Raw genomic sequence first — 25,707 nt, forward strand, 5'->3', positions numbered from 1 at the left:
TGTTCATCAAAACTTGATGTAAAACTTGCCTGTTTTTAAAAATATTTTTCAAAGTAAAAGGTTTTTTACAAATATGAATGATTAATTCATAAACATAATTTGGTTTTAGGGGGTTGTACCACATGACAGTTTACAACTGACCTTGTCATAAAAAAATAAATAAATTATCTGATATTTTATGAGACTTACTGACTTTGAAACACAGTAGTCATAATAATAATAATAATAATAATAATAATAATAATCCAAACTACTTAAAGGCCATTCACACAGAAAAAAAAAAACTATATTTAAAAACAGGCAAGAAAATGTCTAACTGCACACTGAATTAAGTCCAGACTAAAAAAAAAAAAAAGACGACTTTTTTTAGTCTGGACTGAATTGAGTGTGCGGTTAGCAATTTTCTTGCTTGTTTGGAAAAACCCTTTTGGCTCTACGCACCTGAAGCAAAAGGTTTTTTTTATCCATTTGGAGCACAACAATTCTTTTTATATGTTTAAAAACAGGGCAGTGGAATGAAAAAAAATGTGTGGGAATGCATTTTTTCAAACTTCTTTTAACTTAAATGCCACGTTTTTAGAAAGCCGTAAAATGCACGAGACACAGCAAAAGACGCAAACACAATGTTAAAACACATCTGTCTGGTTCATTTTACATTTAGAAACAAAGTAAAAGCAGTGCAGTTGAATGCAAATTTGTGTCTGTCTGCATAATAATTTCCTTCTTTTTTTTCTTAATTATGATATCAGTACAGTTGTCACCTTCACATTTTTTATTTTATACCCCCCAAAAAATATAGAATTGACTTTTAATTCAGAAATTGAAAACATGCTTTTCATACAATGAATTGTATTTTATGTATTTTTGTGTAAATTAAAAAAAGATAAAACTTCATGCAAAGTAAATTGAGTGAGTTTTGGGGTATTAGTTTCCTTTTTTAAAACTGGCAGAAATACCAAAGACTAATTTCCTTTTATAAAGCTCTGTAACCCAAAACTGACTTGATAAGGCAATGATATCACTTCAAATGATTTTGCAATGCTAATTCATTTCTTTTGAACTGCCCTGTTTTGATCATGAGAATATGTAACATAACCAAAACAGCAATGTGGTAATCAAAGATTGTGTTTCAGGAACGTTAAGGAGTAATTCCCAACATATTTCTATCATGAGAAACATAAAGTGGAGGCATAACTCAGGAGGCATAGTCAAGCCTACGTGTGTGTGATGTGAAGTGGGTGCCCGTGAAGAAGTATGCGCTATCTCCAGATGGTACATAAGCTCTTTTTGTTCTCGATCCATCTAGCAGCTGGACAGATGAGTCACTGTGAAGAGCTTTTGCAGGAGGAGAGACAGACACTATTTGATTCCCATGTCCGCCAAAAACTAGCCCACTTCATCCAGAAAGAACATGGTAAAAATCACATTTCGGGAGGAGGGTGTGTGAGAATTTCATGATGGAAATTGCAAAACACCACGTCATGAGTGAAGAAATAAAGATTACATAAAGTGCATTCACTAAAATTTGCCATTTGTCGGCAAATAAGATCCATTCTCTATTGCCAATAGTTTAGCAATGTAGTAGTGCTGGCCGGTATACCGGATTCAATTTCAAGTATAATATGTATGTTGCAAATACCGCCATACCGAAAATACCATGTGAGCCCTGATTTTCGCGATTCAGAAAACGCGGACAGAATCTTTCTTTATAAAGTGGAATGTCTCAAAATTTGACCATTTTTGGATAAACCAAATGTAGGGCTCTACAATGAATCAAATCACAATATGGACTAGTGTCTGAGAATATTAAAGCTTAAAAAGACTGGTCTTTAAAGCCTCTGCCGCATCACTATATGAAGACATGAACTTCATCTACAGAATCACTTTGTGAGCATTTTATAGTTTAATTTGAGAAAAACTATTATCATATCATAAGCACACAGAAACTCAAAGGTCTTCAATGGCAACCTGTTAAAAAAAGTTCAGTTTAACGTGAAGAAATTGTGAATATATTAATTCAATATGATAAGAATATATGAATTCAATTAGAAATGCTTTTTGATTATTACAATTTATTTAAACCATTAAAACTGAATCCAGAAAACTTAAAGGGGGACTCAGTGATATTTCAAATCCACTGTTTGGAAGTCAGTCAGGCCAACAACAAACATCTAAAACATCAGCATCGGGGGGGTATGACAGTCGAGGAGAGAGAACGGGGGGTTATTTTTCATGAAGCATTTTGTTGCGCGTCAGCTGTGATAGACATCCACCCGCATTGCGTGTGTAAAAGTGGTCAGATTTGAGCAGGTAAACCACTGCGCACTGACGACTGCTAGAGAATGAGGTCCCAGGTGAAAAAAAAAGTACATTTCTATAATATACTTATTTAAAAAATGTATTTAGATACCACTTATAGTACATTTGAACCCACAGTGTGCTACAAGTGGTAGCAAAATATATTTTTTAAATACAGAGATAGTATATTAAAAGCACATTTTAGTTCATATTTCATGCTGTCTCAAAATAGCACAGTTGAGTACACTTAGATGTCATTAAGATGATCTTAAGAAGTACTAAAGAAGAATTTTTAGTGTATTAAGTACAAAATTAGTGCCCTTGTGTAATGCCTCAATCATGGGCTGGCATATGCAAATATTGGGGGCGTACATATTAATGATCCCGACTGTTACGTAACAGTCAGTGTTATGTTGAGATTCGCCTGTTCTTCGGAGGTCTTTTAAACAAATGAGATTTATATAAGGAGGAAACAATGATGTTTGAGATTCACTGTATGTCATTTCCATGTACTGAATTCTTGTTATTCAACTATGCCAAGGTAAATTCAATTTTTAATTCTAGGGCACCTTTAACTTTTAATAGATTGTTGTTAAATTGTATATGTTTCATGACTTCAATTAATTAGACATGCTTTTTTATTACTAAAATTTAATTTAACCTTTAAAATGGAGTACAAAGCAATGAAAATGGAAAAAACAATAAATATATGGTATTTGGGAAAAAATAAAACAGATTTCATAGGGCCTTAGAAGTCGCTCGTATTTGGGCAGTTGTGTTTTTTTTGTTTGTTTTTTGTTTGGAGGGATGAATTCCTTCCACTCCCTCCTCTCTAAAGAGGATTTCCAGAATACAGCTGCGAATTTGGGCTTTTTAGTGGTTGGCACTCAGACAAAACGTTTGACCGCTTAATCGTTATTTAGTGTGTGATGATCTGAGATGATTTATCTGTCTGTCAATGCCACTGACTATCACTGCTCCATCAGTTTGAGTGAGTGCGGTGAGTGAGGTGTCAGAGGCAAGTAAGCACTCTTCCCATTCCGCCTGAATGGTGATGCTATTCATATCAGCAATGCATGCATTTTATGACTATGTTACTGCTACTGTGTATGTTACTATTTAACTTTTTTTTAATTTATTTTTTTACCAGTCTTACAAAAAGATATTTTGACATCTGAAGTAATTGAATTCAGCATTTGTATGCCATTACGAGTGGCTTTTGATGCAACAGTAAGAAATTACTTAAAAAAAAAAAACATAGCCATCAATGAACATATTTATTTGTAAATACGATTATATTATTTGGATATCCATGGAAAATAAGACCCCACCCCCGAAAACCAGGGGTCGTGTAATTTGTAGGGCTGGGTAAACAATATCCATTTCTCGATTTTAATCGATTCTCATTTTTACGAACCGATATCGATTCTTAAATCCCAAGGATGGATTGGTCTAGTCTGTTTTCAGTTGATGAATGAGCAGAATAAGTAGCGCCTCCCATCCAATAAATCACAATAATCTTTGTGCTTTGTTACTTTTGATATGAAGCAAAGTCTCAGGGTGCGTTCACACTTGTAGTTCGGTTCGTTGGGTTCATTTGGTCTGGACCAAGCTAGTCCTGGTCCGGTTAGCGTTCACATTGGCAATTTTATCACCGAACCAAAAGATACCGAACCTTAAGGCATAGGGATACATTCACAACATGATTCGGATTTTATGACATATTGCCTATTTTGAGACGGAATTTACCGAACATCCAAAACAATGCTGTGTGCTGAGGTAAATGCGCTCGTTGTGTGGCGTAGCAGTGCGTAGCTTTCATGTGATGGTATTTTGGCCAGCTGGGAACTCGTGAAGATTTTATAAAATGTGTAAAGGAGTCAAAACACCGGCGGGAATCCATCCGTCACACACACAAACGATCTGCTACGTGGAGACGCGCGTCTGATGCCTGTGATGAGCAAACTCTCGTCTATGACGAGAAAAACCGACATGTGTGAGGATTCTGTCCTTTTTAGGGTCTCGTCTTCCTGTTTTTGGTTCGTTTACATGTCTTTGGTCCGTGTTGCGTTCATATTTCATTCTAACCGCACCAGAGTTTGTTTGGAAGCGGACCGAGACCCATCTTTTCAGCGGCCTCTGTCCGCTTGTTTGGTGCGCACCAGGGTTCGGATGGCAGCGTTCACATATGTTCAAATGAACCGCACTAACCGAGCAATCGCACCAGGGTTCGTTTTAATCGAACCAAACATGACAAGTGTGAACGCACCCTAAGATTTCAAATGATGTCCATCTTATTATGAGATTCAAAAAATAAACACCGTTTTGGCGCTGTTTAATGTGGCGTGACAGATCGCCTTAGCGCCTCAATTAAAGAGAAGCGGCAGCACGAACGCATGTGAACATCCTCTCCTCCGTCTTAACACCAGTTACAGCGCGAAATAAACATGAATAAACATCTGAAGGTATGTTAAAAGATACAGTACAACTTACCAAAATCCGTATCATGTCTCGTGTAATAACTCTATCAGTGTTTCAACCTCGGAAAGACGTCAATAAAACAGCTTGTAAACAATGTCACATAACGTCACATTTACCTCAGAAAAACATATTCAGTGACCATAAACTCATTAGTCATCTAGAAAAGTGAACTCTAGAAAGCAGCATTCTGATAAATATAGCTATGCACTGTTACATATTCATTATAATGTTCTTCAATATTTAATGCACGTTTGAATAAATCAGTTATGACAGCCATGATTTAGTTGTTTATATTTAAAAAAAATAAATAGAAATATGATTATGTAATTCTAAACTTTATTATTAAAAAAAACATAAGTGGGTGTAATTTAAGTGTTTGTATATAAGTTAATTTTAACCTTCAATATTATAGATTATCAACTGACTAGTGTAGCTTACAGCATTAGCTGAGAGATTTTTTTCCTCTAGAAAATTTGCCATGTACTGTAACTGAAATACTACATCCAAAATAATTGATATTGAATCGAATCAAAAGCATGTGAATAGAAATCAAATCAAATTGTGAAAATTGAGTCAATACTCAGCCCTAGTATTTTGGGCTTGTTTTTTCAGACCAGGTCACTTATTTCTTTAGCGAAACCTGGCAACACTGGCCCTGTCCCAAATGGAACCATATGCCCTCGCAATCTTCCTACGAGTCCTAACTTTTGTACTCACTGTCGATTTGACTGTTGGGTAGAAGTCTGCTGTGGAGCTCACTTCAGTGCGGGCTCAGAAAAAGTGTGCATCAAGGGTGCACATCGCAAACACCCTTCTGAAACCTAAAATGAGAAATGGGACACCCTACGGTCTTGTGGATTTAACAGACACACACGGGCAGCCATTGTAAGTCCACAAGACAGCAAGTGCACATGAAGTGTGCCATTTGGGAAGGGCCTCTCTGTGTGAATGAGCATCGCAGTTTCACCTACTACACACAAATTCCATCCGAAATTGCATAAAAATAGTATGTGACAAAAGTATGTCCGAATTCACAGTACTCATAAAAGAGTAGACTAAAAGTACCCGGATGACCAACTATTTCCAGCAACATTCTGAAGTGTGCATACGATGGACAATTTACTATCCCATGAGGCCGCGGGAGAGGATTTGTGAAGGGCACAAATGTTTTCGGCGTCTGCCGCCTCACTATATGAGGACATGAACGCATGAACTTCATCTGCAGAACTGGTCTGAGAGTCACTCACCAGCATTTCACCATTTCATTTGATAAAACTACTGCATATCATATAGATAGAACCTCATTACAACCCAACAAAATAAAAGTATGGTCTAACTTGAAGAAATTATGAAAGAAATATGTTTGAAATAGCATACTAATTGCAATATTTCTGAATACTGTAAACAGTATTTCCTGTATACACACAAGGATGACCTACTACATCTGCAGCAATGTGTAATATACAACACACTTCAACAGAATGCTATATCCCACAATGCAGTGCGCTCAATGAGTGTCCATTTTTAGCCAGACAACAGAAACCACAGGTAATTGACCCTTTGCAAAGACCTGCCCGCTTAGTTACTGTTGCTACGTCCAACAAGCCATGGCGCGCTCGCGCAGTGAAAAATAGGCTACATCGCAGAGCAAAGAGTACAAAGTCTCAGCTTTCAAATTTTGTCTTTTTAAAGCTGCTGTCTGTAACTTTTTTTAGTTAAAAATGATCCAAAATCAATTTTTGAGCAAGTACATAACCAGCCAGTGTTCAAAACGATCTCCTTAGCCCGATTCACAACGGTAAGCTTGTAATAATGCTGTATAATAAAATCAGTACTGGTGGGTTTCCGCTGGAAATTCAAGCATGCAGCCATTCGTCTTTGCGTCATTATGTCACATCTGTAAACAGAAAGAAGGAGTCCCAGCTAGTAGACTGTATGGCATGATATTCCAGGTAGCGGATCATTTATAGCCTTTTCTCACAGCAGCTGGAATAATTAAACTTATTTTGATGGAGGATTGTAATCCAGAAAGGTACAAATGACAATCATTAGTGACAACTGGAGATTCACCTGTAGTCAAAAGAAAAAAAACTTCAGACTGTGGAGTGCTACAGAAATTGAAATCTACAGGTAACGCTAATATACACTAAATACAAATAATGCTGATGCTGTTGACATTAACAATTTGAGAACAAAGTATAACAATAATAATAATAATAATAATATGCACGGTTTGACGTGATCCGATCTAAGCGATCGCTAGATTTAATCATCATTGGCAGCGCAATTTATTGTAATGCTTTTTTTCTCAGTTGGTCAGAACAAAAGTGGCAGATGTTACTTACTTGACATTTTCCAGTGAAAATTCTTATTTTGGTCATACTTCCAAGACTACAATCTGTGATTCTGAAGTACAGTATCCACACCAATGTGGTGACTGACAGCAAACCGATCATCTTTTCCTACTAGTCATAGCATGAAATTAACATGAATGAACATAAGAAGGTATGTTGTTTCAACTGTGGAAAGATGTCAATACACACCATTTTTCAAGTTCATGTCCACCGATGTTAAAGGGTGAGTTCACCCAAAAATGAAAATTCTGTCATTTATTTCTCACCCTCATGCCATTCCACACCCATATGACCTTCGTTAGTCTTCGGAACACAAATTAAGATATTTTTGTTGAAATCTGATGGCTCAGTGAGGCCTGCATAGCCAGCAATGACATTTCCTCTCTCAAGATCCATAAATGTACTAAAAACATATTTAAATCAGTTCATGTGAGTACAGTGCTTCAATATTAATATTATAAAGCAACGAGAATATTTTTGGTGCGCCAAAAAACAAACAAAATAACGACTTATTTAGTGATGGCCGATTTCAAAACACTGCTTTATGAAGCTTCAGAGCGTTATGAATCTGCGTGTTGAATCAGTGGTTCAGAGCGCCATAGTCACATGATTTCAGCAGTCTGGTGGTTTGACACCCGATCCGAATCATGATTCGACACAAAACGCTCCGAAGCTTCATGAAGCAGTGTTTTGAAATCGGCCATCACTATATAACTCATTATCGCATGCAAAATAAAAGTTTGAGTTTGCCTAATATATGTGGGTGTAGTGTGTGGTATCATCATATTATATATATATATATATATATATATATATATATATATATATATATATATATATATATATATATATATATATATATATATATATATATATAATACAAACACATCCATGTATATTTTTGAGAAATATTTAGAAGTATATGTATTTATTTATATTTTTATATAATTTATATTATATAAATACATACTTTTTTTGTACATAAATAACATATTTCTCTTAGATACATTAATTTGTGTTTATTTATATATACATATTATTTACACACATTACTCACACATATATTATGCAAACTCAAACTTGCAATCGCGATTAATCGTTTGACAGCCCTAGTCGTTATTTTGTTTTTTTTGGCGCACCAAAAATATTCTCGTCGCTTTATAGTAATAGTGAACCACTGTACTCACATGAACCGATTTAAATGTCATTGCTGGCAATGCAGGCCTCACCGAGCCATCAGATTTCAACAAAAATATCTTAATTTGTGTTCCGAAGATAAACGAAGGTCTTACAGTTGTGGAACAGCATAAGGGTGAGTAATAAATGAAATTATTTTCATTTTTGGGTGAACTAACACTTTAATCTACTAACTCTGGTTTGTTTGTCAAACAAAATGGCGGATTCAGCATTATGATTATTTAGATTGCCTGTCTATCAAAATCAAACTCCCTGCCAACCATGATTTTTGCTTTGGCTCATAATTTGATCAGACTGCTAAAAGTTGAACACAAAATGTTATTTTTATATATATAAAATTGTTTATTAGGACGATATCACAGTTATCTTGAACTCTCTACTGACATCTATTGGTGTGGATGAAGCGTCATGCAAAAGGAAGAGTTTTCAATATTAATTGGCATTGTCAAAATATCCTATTTTATAGAATTTTCACCTGTCATGAATTTATTCTGCAACCATATGCATCTAATAATAGGGGTATTACGGAGATAAGATCAGTAGTATCCAGCTGGTTATGCGACAACTGGAGACTTCATCCTGTGTGTATTTCAAATTAGCTATTCCATCAGATTTCAAAGATATAACTTCCCTATCACTCACCTGTCACATATACAAGTAATGACTGCACAACTGACATGACACAAAGCATCACATCACGAACACCAAGGCACTGCTACCATTACCACAAATAAGCTCCATGACAGTGATGGGTTATCTGCATGGGTTATTCTAGTAATATGCCTCTCTTGCTTACCTCAGCACTGGTTACAAGTATTTACACTTAGTCTGCTGTATAGTCAAATGTTAATGTATTAAGGGGATTAATTGCAGAGCATGGTTTACACTAATACATATGTGTACATGTAATTAAATTTCCTAAACAAATAAATTAAAATCAAATGTCACTGCATTAGATAACAAAATATCAAGGCAAACAAATACTGCATCTTTTCTCAAAACTGACCGAGTATTTTTTTTTAACCCAGCAGGTGTCAAGTTGAATTTAGTGGATGTATGAAGTGGGTGTTCAGTTTCCTAGCAGGTGGAATTCATCATTTTAACTATGGACATGTAACGTTTGCAACCAGAAGCGTCTGGAGAGTTTGTTTTGTAAAGACAGCTTGCTTCCAACTTCATTCATACATTATACCAATTTAAGAAGGTGCATATATACTTACCACTAACACAATGCATTTCTCCGCACTTTTTCACCCACTATTTTGTCCGCTACTGAAGGACACCGTATGTGTAAGCAAGCGACACGACACGACGCCACACAACTCAGAACTCTCCCACCAGTCTATGCTGTGAGTGAACGCGACGCTCGTTTGATAGAACAGTGACGTAGACGCCAGTTGACCTATCAAAAAGGTTTGTACTTGCGTTGCGTCGATATCGGTGTCACGCGTGTTGCCATAGTTTATTTTAAAGGGGAAACACTAAGCCACTAATTGCTTTAATTTCCCGCCCTACAATTGTTTATTTAGTCGAAATAATTGTAAATGTAACAACTTGTATTATAATATTTGTTGTTTCTTGTGGGTATATTCACTGAAAAAAAATTACTCTTTCTTTACAACAGCATTTCAGCGTTTTCAGTCAAATGATCCTTCAGAAATCAGAAATCAATATTTTTTTTGTGGATATCATATGTGTAAACATATGTTTTTCAAAGAAATTATTTGAAATTCAGATCTTTTGTAAGATAATAAATCTCGAAAAATTTCGATCAGTGCCCAAGGAAGTCGACCGGAAGTTGAAGTCGGCCGCGTGCCGCCATCTTGTAGCAGAACTTAACTTTCGCTAGCATCCCATTGACTCCCATTCATTTTGGCATCACTTTGACAGCGAATAACTTTACATTTGAGGCGTTTAAAGACTTCATTTGTCCATTATTTATTTCTAAAGATACACGACAATGTATAAAGGGCTCCATTACCTTCTATGTTACATTATGGCCCCGTAGAAACAGTTTTTGTAAAAATAGGCTAACGATTGCATCATAACCACTCGACTCTGTCGCACAGTAGAGAAATTACCGTACAGACAGGAGGAGAAGCTCGCAGGCAATCGGGGAGACGTCAAGAGAGAAGCCTACTGGCATTACATTTTAAAATACTATACAAAATAATTAATCAGAATAATTACTCCTGCTCACTCACGCCAAAGAACTCCCCGCTCAAGCTCGCCGTCTCTGCAAGATTAACGATGGCAGTTTTCACGCACAGCTACTAGAAGACTTACATCTGTCAGACAGGTTGCTGACGCCATCAAGCTTAGTTTGAGTCTGCGCGTCAGAAACGGAAGTGCTAAAAATCGCTAAAAATGGGCTTCACTTGTCTCAATTGAGTTCCAATGGGGTCGCTGTGTCCATTTCTTTTACTGTCTATGATTTTGATCAATTTAAAGGTGCAATATGTAAGAATTTTGCAGTAAAATATCCAAAAACCACTAGGCCAGTGTTATATATATTTTGTTCACTTGAGTACTTACAATATCCCAAATGTTTGCAACTATTTTTAAATTGTGAGAAAATTGCAATTTTAACCAAGGCTCCGGGACGTGTGAGGAGTCGCCTGTCAATTGCGTCATATCCGCGTTACCCTCGGTTTCCGGTTTTATTTTGTAGAAACCATGGAAACACCAAAGACGCTTTAATATATTACAGGTTTTAATAGACAAGGGAACAACTGTTTTGATATATTTATAGACAGAAAACTAATTGTTGTTGTTATATAGCTCAACACGTTTAGTCTTATTGTTTAAATCAAATTTTCTTGATTTTCCAAGAGTACCATGCTTTACCATGCCTCAGTGAAAAACACTATTTTGTCAAGTAGCTAACATAGCATAATCATCATTTTCAACACACTCAAATGTATCTAATATGATAAACAGAGCAGTGTTACCTCATACTCATGACTGGAAAAGCGTAAGCAGCGCCGGCGACTGTGTCATAATAAAAGTCCCGCTGCTCGTGAGGCGTGTGTTGTGCAATCATTCCAGCTCCTCGTTCAGCTCCCACAACACTCGCTCCTGCTCTGCTTCATACTACAGTAACATTAATAATCACATCCATGAACATGATTTCTTCCCGAGTCCTATCCCTATTCTTTTCCACCGGCCGTTGAGGTGAAGACGACATGTCCCAAGATTCCGCGCTCAAACTTGGCACCATCAAGCTACACCTTTGTTTTGAATAGGCCTCTAGCGACCTCTAGTAGACAGACAATATTACATATTGCACCTTTAATGCATCTTGGCTGAAGAAAAGTATTAATTTAAAAAATGTACTGACCAAACTTTTTAACAGTTCTTTCTTATTATACATAATGACATTCCAGATTATAATTTGTAAATATCAGTTGTTATAATGTTCCACAAGGATATATATTAAATATATTGTTAAAAACCCATTAAAGTTTTTTATTGTAAAAGAATGATTGTTTTTCATTCTCCATTGGCCTTTATTAACAAACAGTATTTGATGTTCAGCTGTAACCCTCCAACAAAATGTCTTACTGTATTTTAGTCATTTTATGTGCATTTTATTATTTTATCATTGAGATATATATATCTGGATGTACTGTACATTGTTAAAAATACTAAAAAACCTAAATACTGCCAAAAATGCTTGGACCCTGTAGAAACTATTGACAGATTAATTATATGTGGCTTCTCAGAACAACACTCTGTTATCTGACTTGTCAACTGTGGAAAATATTTCAGAGACATGTGGAGGAACAGTCTTGCACCTGCGTCTGCACACACTGTACCTGCAAGACCAGACATGTTAAGAATCTGACAGATGGGGATGCTGCGCTGCTGGAGATCCATGAGAGGAAAACAGTTTTGAAGCATGAGTCATCTGACATTAACGTCAAATATAATGTCTCAATGGGACACTTAGAGTATTATTTCTCTGTATTAGTGTTCACGTAATATCTGGACTAAGACTCTCTCCTTTCATGGAACACATCTAAACTAAAGCAGAGAAAAACAAGCATTTATCATAATGGAGATGGCGCCCCCTAATGATTCAGCAATGTAAGTGACTTTACACTGGTTCTGAAACCCTGTAGTGAAAAGATGTATGACCAAATCTGACCCAAAATCCATTCATTCCAGGTGGCCGTTTCTTCGGTTTCGGTCTGGAAGCCTCTGCAGTACAGCTCTGGCTGTTTGTGGACGTCTGGGTGTTAGTTTTTCAGAGAGTGTTATTGGTTTGTGCTGGATGTCCGAGTATTGATGATTCCCAGTATCCTCTGACCTAAATTGGGAGAATATATTGTAGTCAGAAATGCGTTTGTTAAAATTATAGTTCACGTAAATATGAATTTAAACAGGAATGGTGGGAATATACCCTTGCGCTCTAACAGCAGAGGGTCTATGAGGTTTGTGGAATATCTGAGTCTGAGATGATACAGTCATAATACTCTGGGGACACAAGTTTCTGAGATCAGTCCCAGGAGTCTCCTCTGGTTTACTAATGTCAGCATAATGAGGTCTGAGTCTCCTAGTGCGGATCTGCGTTATCCTCCGGCCAGCAGGGGGAGCTGCTGAGTTGGGCGGAGGTGAGGGAGACATGGAGCAGTCTGATGAAGAGGTTAGTCTCAACATGTCTGGAGATTCTGTCAGAAAGGCACAAGATAAAACATGACAAGACTTATGAGGATCATTTATAATATATATGAGAGAAATAACGTGACATACCTGGTGAGGGAGACTGAAAGGACGAATCAGGAGAGCTTGTGTTTCTGTCTTTAATGATGTCATCACTGCTGAAACTATGACTGTGGCTGCCTTCATCATCACACTCATCATCACTGTGGTGGATTTTCATCACCTGCGGCTGCTGGTCCTTCTCAATAGCCAACAGATGTCTGTCGGAAGTCAAAGCACAGTATCCATTATACCACATTGTAACAGGAAGTAAAGTGTGTATGTGTTTTAGAGGAGTTTCAGTACTTCTTGTGCTCAATCCTCCTGCTTCTGAGCTCAGCAAAAACTTTGCTGCGGTCCTCACTGCTTGACTCTTCATAGTCATATGTGTGTTCAGGAACGTAACTGCCGAGCCGTGTGCTGGGTCGGGTTTGAGAATGCGAGTTTTGGAGCTGAGCAGATGGGAAAAAAAAATGTTTTCATGGGTCTTTAATATCTAATTATATTGCCATTAATGCTTTATGTACAGTATATGTATCAGTATGATCAGATTCACCTTTATTTTCTGTCTTTGTGCTCGAACAGCCTGTAGTGGATTCCCACAGAGAACAAAACCTGTGGAAACGTCACCTTTCACATATCACTTTCTAACATGTAGCAGAAACCAGTAAATATGTGATATTATACATAATGTTGTGATTACAAATATCATCATCATGTCCAGCCGCAACTCGTCTGTATGGGCAGGTGGGGCAGAGCCCCACTAAAATATTCATTCACACATAGACCTCTATATACACTGAATTAATAATAAATTATAAATGTGTTTAGCATTCTGCAACAAATATTTTCCAGATTTTCTAAACTATTTTAAGTCGTAAAGTGAGCAGGATATATTAAAATGTAGCACAAGGATTCAGCAGGCATGTCTTCATGATAATACATGGGACAGGCGGCCTTGAACCCTCCCTCTAGCTCTACAGTGCCCCACATATTTCCAATGTATATCTGTGGTGAAAAATGGAACTGCAGCACGCTCTCATGGGCTAATATGAGGCAATTAAAGGATTAGTCCACTTTCAAATAAAATTTTTCTGATAATTTACTCACCCCCATGTCATCCAAGATATTCATGTCTTTCTTTCTTCAGTCGAAAAGAAATTAAGGTTTTTGATGAAAACATTTCAGGATTATTTTCCTTATAGTGGACTTCAACGGCCTCCAACAGTTGAAGGTCAAAATTACAGTTTCAGTGCAGCTTCAAAGAGCTTTAAATGATACCAGACGAGGAATAAGGGTCTTATCTAGTGAAACAATAAGTCATTTTCGATTTTATTTTTTTAAATGTATATGCTTTATATGAACAAATGATCGCCTTCTAAGTGGTTCCGTTAAAACCGCACTTTTGTATTCTTCAAAAAGCTTACGCTGTATGTTCTACACCTTCCCTATTCTACTTACGGAATGAACGCAGCGCCAGTTCCATTTTTTCCGTAAGTAGAATTGGGAAGGCGTAGGACATACAGCGTAAGCTCTTTGAAGAATACAAAAGTGCGGTTTTAACGGAAGCACTTGGAAGGCAATCATTTGTTTATATAAAGCATATACATTTACATTTTTTTCGAAAATGACAGATCGTTTCGCTAGATAAGACCCTTATTCCTCATCTGGTATCGTTTAAAGCTCTTTGAAGCTGCACTGAAACTGTAATTTTGACCTTCAACCGTTTGGAGGCCATTGAAGTCCACTATAAGGAGAATAATCCTGGAATCCTTAATTTCCTTTTCACTGAAGAAAGAAAGACATGAACATCTTGGATGACGGGGTGAGTAAATTAAAGTTTGGCATCGGGCCAAAAAAACTTTTTCGCCACTAGATGGCGGGCAAGAACATAGTCAAATGATGGATGAAAAATGCAACTGGTAGTGAGCTGTGATCTGTGTTAAATCCTGTAGTAGGACAGTCAATAACAAAAAGCCATATTTGTGTGGCAGTGTCCGGGTTTTACACTGCATAAATTAATAAAGCAGAGTAGTGACCTGGCAAGTATCTTCATTCACCAACTTGCAACACAGATCGGCCTTGCTAAAACACACATGTGGGAGATGCGGAATGGATAGAAAAAAAATAATAATATAAAAAATAAAAGAGGACTTAAATAAGCCCATTAATGGCATGTTTGAGTCACTTAACAAACTATGTTTTATTTCCTCTGTCAATATTATGAATAATAAATGTGTATCATTTTAATTTGCTTGTTACACAATGGAGCCTAACTTACTGTAATAATTATTTGACGTAGCCTACTTTTACACTTTTGAATTATTCCTTGGCATCCTCACATACTAATCTGCATTTATTTTAAATTGTTTGCGTGCTGGAGGTACGCTATTACGTCGTGTGCAGAGTGATGTTAATATTTAAGCTAGCTGGTGAGAGAAAATAGTACAATCAAAGAGTCTAAAGAGGAAAGTTGACAGCGAAAATAGGGCATACAAAGAAGAATAGAAAGACAACTATGCGCTCTTACCTAGTTTTGTGAATGCAAAGCTGATGTGTCTTATCTGCAATGAAGTTGTCGCTGTTTGCAAAGAATATAACACTGTGTCTACAGAGGATGTGAGTGGCGAAAAGCGATGCGTCAAAAGATAATAGAACCCAAGATAATAGAACGCATTATAATCAGTGGTATTGTCTACACTGGATGCGACGCGACACAACACATTCCCGACAGTAAATGGATTCCCCGTTCTGTTTCTGACATAGTCCAAGTGCTTTACAATGGTCAGTTTGTCGAGTTCAGAGTAGACAGCTTTTAGCTGTTGCAGTGTGGCGAGAAAAAAGTCATGTCTGGTGTAGACACGGTGATAATATTAGACGGCACCACGAGATCTATTTCAGAACCAGCCGCTATCAAGGCCAGATATTATTGCTGGCGGGCCAGTTTTGTCCCGCTGGCCGCCTATTGCCGAACACTGCTCTATCATGTTCAGTGAAGATGTTTTACCGTTTGTTAGATCACTGGCCCTGTGTTTCAAGATGATGATGTCGGAGTCAGTCAACCCGGTTCTTGGCCTGGTGCAGGAAGTGAAAGGTCTGGCACTGCCTGGACTGCTGGAGAGACTCCTGGAGGAGATTCTCAGATCAAGAGGCCGGGCTGAAGCAGGTCTGATGCCGCACACACTGACAGATCTCTCTTCTGATGGAGTAAAACATTCTTAAAGATATCAAGTGCTGCTCAAACAGTCTTAAAGGAACACTCCACTTTTTTTGAAAATAGGCTCATTTTCGAACTCCCCTAGAGTTAAACTGTTGAGTTTTACCGTTTTCAAATCCATTCAGCCAATCTCCAGGTCTGGCGGTACCACTTTTAGCATAGCTTAGCATAGTTCATTGAATCTGATTAGACCGTTAGCATCTCGCTCAAAAATGACCAAAGAGTTTCGATATTTTCCCTATTTAAAACCTTTGTAGTTACATCGTGTACTAAGACCGACGGAAAATGAAAAGTTGCGATTTTCTAGGCGAATATGGCTAGGAACTATACTCTCATTCCAGCGTAATGATCAAGGAACTTTGCTGCCGTACCATGGGTGCAGCAGGTGCAGTGATATTACGCAGCACCTGTGACCCCCTGCTTGCATAGAGAGCATGCCTTGCAACCATGGAGACATTTGTGAGAGACGCTGCGTAATATCATTGCGCCTGCTGCAGCCATGATACGGCAGCAAAGTTCTTTGATTATTACACTGGAATGAGAGTATAGTTCCTAGCCATATCAGCCTAGAAAATCGCAACTTTTCATTTTCCGTCAGTCTTAGTACACGATGTAACTACAGAAGAGTCAAGTTTTAAATAGAAAACATATTGAAACTCTTTGGTCATTTTTGAGCGAGATGCTAATGGTCTAATCAGATTCAATGAACTATGCTAAGCTATGCTAAAAGTGGTACCGGAGATCGGCTGAATGGATTTGAAAACGGTAAAACTCAACTGTTTAACTCTAGGGGAGTTGGAAAATGAGCCTATTTTCAAAAAAAGTGGCGTGTTCCTTTAAGACAGTCTTGGCAATTACTGCTTGTCTTTACCTGTATCTGTATTTGTGTGATCCAGGCTGTCATTAACTGAACCATCTTTGATTGATTCTTTCAGAAGAGTCCAATCATGCAATGAAGTTCTACAGCACTGAGGTTTGTCCTCTTCAACAGGTACGTCATCGAGGACACTCAACTGAGGGATCAGCTCACGGACCGCAGACCTGTAGCTGTAGTCTAATACCTGTTCATCAAACAACACAAACCAAATGTGATGAATCAATCTTTAATAAAAGTGTGTTGTTCTAGCTGAAACACTGTAACCACTCAGAAAATCCTAGGAACTGCATAGCAACATGCTAACAGCCACATTATGGTGGCAACTTTTTTCTTATTAGAAATGTTGAAAACAGTTGTGTTGCTTAAAAAGGCCATACTATGCCTTTTTGCAAAGTCTTGATTTTGTTTTTGGGGTCTACTAGAATATGTTTTCATGCTTGAATGTTCAAACAACATTTTTTTTTTTTTTCACATATTTTATCACACCTCTTGTCACAATTATGTCATGTTCAGTTTCTTGTCTTGTTTTGTTCATTAATTTCTGTTTAGGTTCTTTGTCATGGTTTTCCCTTACTGTTTTGCCTGAGTTCTAGTTTGTAGTTTGTTACCCCGTTGATGAGGACATCGCCAGCCCTGACTCAACACCAGAACCAGATCCCAGCTAGCCTTCAGCCATGCCTGCTACAGATCACAAGCCAGAGCCCACCGCAGACTCAGAGCCTGATCCTGCCGTGACACAAGAGCCAGAGCATTTTTCCACAGGCCAAATTCATCCTGGAGCACTAGCCCATTGCGGAGTCTGATCAGGTCATTGAGGGAATATTAGTGGAGCTCAATGTGATGGATTGGATCCCCACCCTCACTCCCATTGATTAGGGCCTTTTAAAGAGCTGAGTCCTCTCTGAGGTATTATTTGATGAGCTGAATGATGTAATGTTTCATGGTCTACAGTCACTGCTGGTTCAACCCATTTCCAAATCATTTTTGTCTCTTCTGGTTTAGCCCAATTCCAAGTCTTCTTCGTGATCATTGAATCAGACCATCTCTAAGTCACCTTTGTCGCCATTGACTCTGCCCAACTCAAAGTCGAGTTTGTCGCTATTGGCTCTGCCCAGCTCCAAGTCTCCTTTGTCACCATTGGTTCTGCCCAGCTGATAGTCTCATTCATTGTGGATGGCCCTGCCCAACCTCCTCCTCCCTCCTCTTCTGCCTAAGCCATCCAGTTCCTTAGCCTTATCTTTGCTGTCTCCCTTTAGCCCCTCAGCTCCTTCAGTGGTTCCTCCCAGCTGCTCAGCTCCCCCTTGGTGTTGACGATCCTTCAGCTCCATCTCAAGCTTCTGAGCCCCGGACTCCACCTTAGCCCTCCAATCCATCGGCTTCTCCTTGGCTCAATGCTCCCTCAGTCTACCATGGTCTGTCATCCCTCAGGCTCCACCGGGCTCCCTCGTCCCTCTGGCTCCACCTTGGTCTGTCATCACTCCTCCTTCCCTCTGGATCAGCCATTGTTCTCTGTTGCACTGACTGAGGACAATGGCGGAACTGCCAAGCCAACATCTGCATCTTGGTCACACGCGTCTGTGAACCTGTCTTCGCACTCCAGGCCTTCTGGGTCTTTGTATTCCTGGTTCTGCCTAGGTCTCCCTTTATCACGACTTCTCCAGTAGCAACTCAGTCAGCTGGGCTCCTGGCTCCATCTTGGCTCCGCCCTCCATTAGTTCCGCTGTTGGCTTTTGTCCTGGCTCTGCTCTGGGTCATCCTCTGGCTACTCCCTCTGTCGCCTCCTCCCTGACTCCTCACTTCATCATCTCTGCTTTGGTGTTCCCTTCTACCAGCCCCTACACTCAAGTCTATTTCCAGATCCTTTTCCTAATTGATCCTTGTTTTAATCATGTCTTGTTTAGTTTAGTTTTTTCATTGTCATGTCCTGAGTCCATGAGTTTCATGAGTCCATGTTTTGCCATAGTTCTAGTTCATAGTTTGTTACCATGGTTTCTGATTAGTTGCACACCTGTTAGTCCTTGTCTCTATGAAGCACCTCCTTCTGAAAAGCGCAATGTGCTCTGATTGGTTGGCTGGACCAGTGTTATGTGACTGGTCAACTGCTTTGAGCGTGTATGGGAAATGTCACTCCCCTTACCATAACTGGAAGTTTCAACACACTAACACAACTCAACCAGGCCTCACCCCTTTATTTTGCGTATGCCTTGGGCAGTACATTCTCAGTAGAAAACTCAATCGAGATGTTTTAGGGAGTTAGTTGAGAAACAATACTTACTGATATAGAGAATAACTCCCTTTGGAATGGCTTTACGCTTTGTACCTTTGCTGACATTTATTGCTCAAATAGCAACATTAAACAATAAAGTTGAAAATGTAAAAAAGCATAATAGGTCGTCTTTAATATTTTTGTGGAAACCATAATACTTGGATTTATAAGGATTTATTAATTAATAGAACATTCAAAAGAACAATATTTATTTTAAACAGATATCTTTTTTAACACTAAAGTATTTACTGTCACTTTTGATCAATTTAATATGTCCTTGACTTCTTGCTGAATAAAAGTATTAATGTCTTTTGTACTACTGTACAAAAGTTAAGACCCTTAACTTTTGTACAGTAGTGTACATATATATATATATATATATACCAGTTAAATATCACTTGTTGCTGTGAAGGGAAATTCAAAGGCCTGTTTTCATCCGCAGTAAAGGAAGTGAGTGAAAGACAGAGAGAAAGCAAATGAGGGCACTGTTCATTTACCACTTCATGAATATTCAAAGCAGTTTGTTCACTGAACACTTGCCCCAGTTTTGTAAGTCATGACGAATTACAAAAGAAGAAAAGTATCGAAAACTGAAAATTGAAACCAGTAAGGGGAACTCAGTCTAAATAAAAGTGTTGATATGCATGAAATAAATTAAATATTACATAAAAAACATAAAATAAAATATAAATATTAGATCAACAAAATAAATGTTATCTTGGCAGCTAAATAAAATAAAATGTTTACATCGAAGTATTAAAATTACTAAACCTAAAATAGATTTTAAAAAGTTATTAAAGCTAAACAGAAATAGTTAAAAAAAAAACATTATAATGAAAACAAACATTTACTGAGTTAACAAATGGAACCTTATTTGTAAAGTATTACCAATTTACTGACTTATTTTGTTCTGCTTATATGTTAAGGCTAAAAGGACCAAAATGTAGTGATGCAACAGCACCAATATTTACATCAATCATTGGCCTTGTCCATTATGGGTCTCCATTTCTATAATGGATGGGGTGGGGCAGCATTACATCAAGTGGTCAAAAATAATTGATTCTGATTTAATGGACCATATGGAGACATCATCATCTGTCAGGACATTTAGTCCAGTCAACCACAGAGAGAAGCTGAGCCTCATTTCTCTCATTCTCTATTACACAGGCCGCTTATAATTTGGTCTAAACTCTTTATGTACCTCTGACATGCCTGGACTGGGGCAGGTGCACACAGGGTTTCCTTCCAGTGAAAGTGTTCTGATCTTCCCACAACAGCCTAAATACCACAACTGAGCCAGATCATCAACATCATTCCCCTCCAGGTCCAACAGCTCCAGGTGTTCCAGCATACTGACCGGACTCAGGTCTGATATGCTGTTATATGCCACATACAGCTCCTGAGGAAAACATAATACAGTACATGATCGATTTATTAGGTGACTCTTTTACTTTTATTTCAAAGAAATAAACATTTTATATTAATTAATACTAAATACTATAATAAGATGGCTTAATAAGATCAAAATACTTTCACATTAGAAAAACAAATACCTTTTACTGTGCGTTCCAAAAAAAGAGTTCAATCAATTCAGTCTGTAACCCTTTTACTTTTATAAATGGTGTTTGATACCTTTAAGGAAGAAAGAGCAGAAATTCCCTCCAGGTCGGTCAGACCACATCGAGCCAGCCATAAGACCTGCAGGTGGGAAAGGCTGGTTCCGAGATCCCTGAGGAAATATTGAGATTAATAAGCGATCATTGCCCTTCTCTCCAGCAGCATTCCCTGATTCACTCCCTCGAATTTATTTCAAGAATTAATTGCATGTTTATCTTCTGTGAAATTCAATGTAGTCTGTTGTGCATTCTTTAAAATGTTTGTTTATTCTTATGTTTGTAGATGGTTTTTGAGGATGAGGACATGAAACACAACCTGTCCATGTTTGTGTCAAGCTTGACATCCAAGTCCCCAACTTTCATTGTACATGTTAATAGCAAAGAGCAGAGTTCTGGCAAAATATCTCCTGTTGTCTTCACCGGAAGAAAGTCATTCAGGGTTTAGAACAAGAGAAAATGAGTAAAAGATGACATTTGCATATTTCATTTTTGGGTGAATTATTCCTTAATGCAGTGGTTCCCAAACTGGGGTACATGAGGTGACAGAGGGGGTACGCAAACAAAATGTTGAGTTTTGCCGTTCATTTAATTCTAATCCATCTTTAAAAAGCATGAAACCCGAGCATGTATTTCTAACAGGCAAAATGGTCAAATGCATGACATCCAATCAAATTACCTCATCTTTTGTGGTCAAAACTGACTGCATCCACACAAGCAGTGTGCATATGATAGGTTGTGTGTGCAGAGTATGTTGCCTTATCAAATCACACTACATTACTGCCGTTCTCGACAACGTACCTTTGTAAAAGTGGGGATTTAGCACTTACTAGCATGAAGAACAAATATATACACAGGCTGTGCATAGAGACTGATTAAAGGGTTAGTTCGCATAAAAATGAAAATGATGTCATTAATGACTCACCCTCATGTCGTTCCAAACCCGTAAGACCTCCGTTCATCTTCGGAACACAGTTTAAGATATTTTAGATTTAGTCCGAGAGCTTTCTGTCCCTCCATTGAAAATGTTTGTACGGCAGACTGTCCATGTCCAGAAAGGTAATAAAAACATCATCAAAGTAGTCGATGTGACATCAGTGGGTTAGTTAGAAAATTTTGAAGCATCTAAAATACATTTTGGTCCAAAAATAACAAAAACTATGACTTTATTCAGTATTGTCTTCTCTTCCAGAATCCTTTCCATTGAATTGATTCCATTGAATACTTTCATCTGTCGGTGTTGAACAAGAAGGGGGCGGTAATGCACCAAAACGCTGGATGCCAACCGCCGTAAAACAAGAAGAAGAAGAAGCTTCGGTTACAATCTGAGGGAGACGCACGCTGTTTTCAAGCTATTCTACATTGTTTGTATTTTGGTATTGCTATATTTTTTAAAATGGTGCATAAGTGTGCATGTCGGGATGTCCTAATCGGCAAAAACAACGACGTAAAACTGTATTACAATGCCGACAGATGAAAGGATTCAATGGAATCAATTCAATGGAATCAATTAAATGGAAAGGATTCCAGAAGAGAAGACAATGCTGAATAAAGTCGTAGTTTTTGTTATTTTTGGACCAAAATGTATTTTCGATGCTTCAAAAACTTCTAACTGACCCTCTGATGTCACATGGACTACTTTGATGATGTTTTTATTACCTTTCTGGACATGGACAGTCTGCCGTACAAACATTTTCAATGGAGGGACAGAAAGCTCTCGGACTAAATCTAAAATATCTTAAACTGTGTTCTGAAGATGAACAGAGGTCTTACGGGTTTGGAACGACATGAGGGTGAGTCATTAATGACATCATTTTCATTTTTGGGTGAACTAACCCTATAAGACTCAAACTCTCTTCGATACAAAAAACATACCCCGTGTGATTTCAAGTTTTTAATGTTAATAATATATTATATGAGCAAGAATGCAATTTTTCCCAAATATCCACAAAACTGCAAATGTGACTTTGATTTTATACAGTTCCACAAACAAAAGGGTAAAATTACAAGGGTCCTTGATTATGATTTCCCTTTTTTAACTTCGGTTAGTGTATATTTTTGCTGTTTGAGCATAAAAACATTGGCAAAGTTATAATGCTCAAAGTTCAATGTAAAGGGAGATATTTTCTTTTACAGAAATCGCTGTTTAAGGACTACAACAAATGGCTGGTATGGACTACAACAAGCTTCTTCCAGGGTTGGTGACATCACAAACCCCAAAATTTACGCCATGTTGGGCTTCTTTAGAGAAGAGGAAGAGTCGTTGTAGTAGAGTGTTGTTATGATGCCGTCATTTTACGCCGGACTGATTCACAAACGATGGATTTGCACAAAAGATTAACATGACGGAAAATGCTATACGATGAGTTGAATCAACTCCACAGCAACTACATAAATTTATCCACTAACCATTCAGAAACATTCAGTTTCATTCTAAAACTTGTAACTTCTTCCTGAGTCTCTCCATCAGTGTCGACTCCAGTTTGAACAATGTTACACCATGTCCTAACCAGACGCGATGCGATAAGATTCCAGCGTCAAGCAATTTGACTGTTCACACTAGACGCAACGCGACAATGAGAAGCAATAAAATCAATCAAAAACCAATCAGAAGAGAGTGTGGGTGAGCTCTCTTGGCAAGAGCACAGCAGACAAAATGAAATGAGCAAGTGCATAGTAAAATTCATAAATATTACATCATTTAAACATTATTTAAAGTACATATGTAGTGACTGAACCAATCTTTGTCATAGAATACACTTGTTTGTTCGCATTGAGTTGACAGTTTGAACATTCTTGTGCCCATTTATTTATTTTCAAGATCTGAGGTGAATCAGCCAGTGTTGTTTTCATTACAGCTAAAAAGCTGGGAAAACAGAATGATATTCAAACTCACGTTATACGCTTTTAACATTAACAGTACCTACCTGATATTGTCATTGCCATACTTTGTGTTGCTGTTCCAGCTGTGACGTCGTGGAGAAACAGAAACAGTTTCTAAAGTAGAGTATTTGCGCGTCGCCATCATGGCTGGTTAGGACAAAAACTGGAAACATGGAAAAGATACCTTTTATCGCTTGTTGTGGCGCGTCTGATTAGGACACGGTGTAAGGCTGAACACCGTTACTGACAATCATCATTTTGGCTGCGTGAGATTGTCCAGTTTTGTTGTTGTTGAGCAACCAAAGCACGAGCTGTTAAAGCTCCGCCCTCTTCTGAAAAGCAGGTCAGGAGCAGCAGCGCATTTGCATTTAAAGGGACACACACAAAAATGGTCTGTTTTTGCTCACACCCAAATAGGGCAAATTTGACAAGCTATGATCTGTGGGGTATTTTGAGCTGAAACTTCACAGACACATTCTGGAGACACCAGAGAAATATTACATCTGGTAAAAACATTACATATTTTATAGAGGTAAAAAATGCACTGTCAAATCAATTTAAGCGAGCAAACATTGTCCCTTAAAGGAAGAGGTGTGTGGAAGAGAGGGAGGATGCAGAAGGATGTTAAATGCCTTACGTAGGGAAATGGAGGTCTTACCGCACAGATGAGATCAAACTGTTGTTCATTTTCAGCTGTGTAAGTTTGGGCAAGTAGATTCCTGAGAGACAAGTGGACAAAAACATAAGCGATCATCAAATTTCATAGAAGGTAATGTCTTCATTGCTTATTCAGCCATATCAATCCAAACTACACCCCATTCACATTTGGACCATTACTATTTTTTACAATGACATGAATGACAAGTAAAAATGTGTTGCCCCCAAATTCTTAATACCAGCATAAAGCTAAAATAGATAAATTAATTAGCTATTTAAAGAATAAATAGGCTACATTTTTTTTAATTAATAAATCAAATTTATATTTTAACAAATAAAAATCTCACCGAAGTTGTCTAGAGTGACCTGTCGGGTGTCAACAAACATTTCTAGTGACTTCACTTCTTGTAAATTGTCTGATCCAGACAGGAATTTCTGGAAATAAAAGGACATTTAACCTAAACATCCGGTGATTTTGAGCAGTAACATAATAGCCAACAACGTTTTTACATTTATCGCCCAATTTAACGTTACATGAAACGTTTAAAGTTTAGCCTCAACATTGACAGCCTACCAACTTTTCTGGTAAAAGGCACCGTTGATCCAGCATCAGGTCAGAGGGCTCGGGGTCAGCAGCAGGTGTGGGGTTTAATACAGCAGACCCGCTGAACTCAGTCACAGTGGAGCGAGCTGGGCCAGCTCTCTTCTTTAGCGGTGCTTCACTCCACATTTGTAACCTTTGTTTTGCCTACCCTGAAATAAATGTTGACAATTTTAGAAAAAACGGCAAACTTAATGAATTCAGTAAACTGTTCAAATGTCATACTATGTGCGTTGTATCTTATAATTGTATTTTTTTTTTTACCTTTTGAGCCTAAACAACGTGATAATTGGTGTATAAGCATTCGTCTCCTGTCTCACTCGACAGCAAGTTTGCATAGCAACGGGAACTATTTCCTGGATACGGGCCGGGGCGCGTAGGATTTGTAGTCCATTATAGAATACAGCTTCGTGACTGTAGTTTGTAATAACGAATAGGCCCGTTCACACCAAGGACGATAACTATAAAGATAACGATAAAGATATGGTTCTAAAAATCGTTTTTAGTAGAATAGCAAAGTTCACACCACAGCTATAACGATAACGGCACAGATAAATAT

The 25,707-nt window shown here is 37.9% G+C and overlaps 2 protein-coding genes across 2 annotated transcripts in view; both read right to left on the minus strand.

Annotated features, from left to right (window-relative positions):
- Window positions 1-9,659, minus strand: part of rassf7a (Ras association domain family member 7a) — a 63,902-nt gene extending 54,243 nt beyond the window's left edge. The window contains exon 1 of the mRNA XM_067380417.1: window positions 9,551-9,659. The gene's annotated coding sequence lies outside the window, so the exon portion shown is untranslated. The remainder of the gene's footprint in view (window positions 1-9,550) is intronic.
- A 2,262-nt stretch (window positions 9,660-11,921) lies between these two features.
- Window positions 11,922-25,493, minus strand: lrrc56 (leucine rich repeat containing 56). The gene is made up of 13 exons (XM_067379141.1): window positions 25,413-25,493; window positions 25,122-25,300; window positions 24,895-24,982; window positions 24,549-24,609; window positions 21,027-21,123; window positions 20,596-20,793; window positions 17,123-17,312; window positions 16,042-16,233; window positions 13,591-13,664; window positions 13,341-13,486; window positions 13,086-13,255; window positions 12,736-13,003; window positions 11,922-12,642 (listed from the first exon to the last, which is right to left on the minus strand). Exons 2-13 carry the CDS (start codon window positions 25,275-25,277, stop codon window positions 12,492-12,494), a joined length of 1,791 nt encoding a protein of 596 aa, XP_067235242.1. The 5' UTR covers window positions 25,278-25,300; window positions 25,413-25,493; the 3' UTR covers window positions 11,922-12,491.
- Window positions 25,494-25,707: the final 214 nt, after the last annotated feature.

The sequence above is a fragment of the Chanodichthys erythropterus genome, chromosome 24 (genome assembly GCF_024489055.1).
Source record: "Chanodichthys erythropterus isolate Z2021 chromosome 24, ASM2448905v1, whole genome shotgun sequence".
Lineage (NCBI taxonomy): Eukaryota > Metazoa > Chordata > Actinopteri > Cypriniformes > Xenocyprididae > Chanodichthys > Chanodichthys erythropterus.

Bases quoted from the DNA above. Each gene is read 5' to 3' on its own strand.
- lrrc56 (XM_067379141.1), bottom strand. From the start codon at position 25,277: ATGTGGAGTGAAGCACCGCTAAAGAAGAGAGCTGGCCCAGCTCGCTCC. The intron at 16,234-17,122 runs GTAAAGACAAGC...TTACTCCATCAG, and splicing joins TCACACAAATACAGATACAG to AAGAGAGATCTGTCAGTGTG. The intron at 13,487-13,590 runs GTGAATCTGATC...CCATCTGCTCAG, and splicing joins CACAAAGACAGAAAATAAAG to CTCCAAAACTCGCATTCTCA.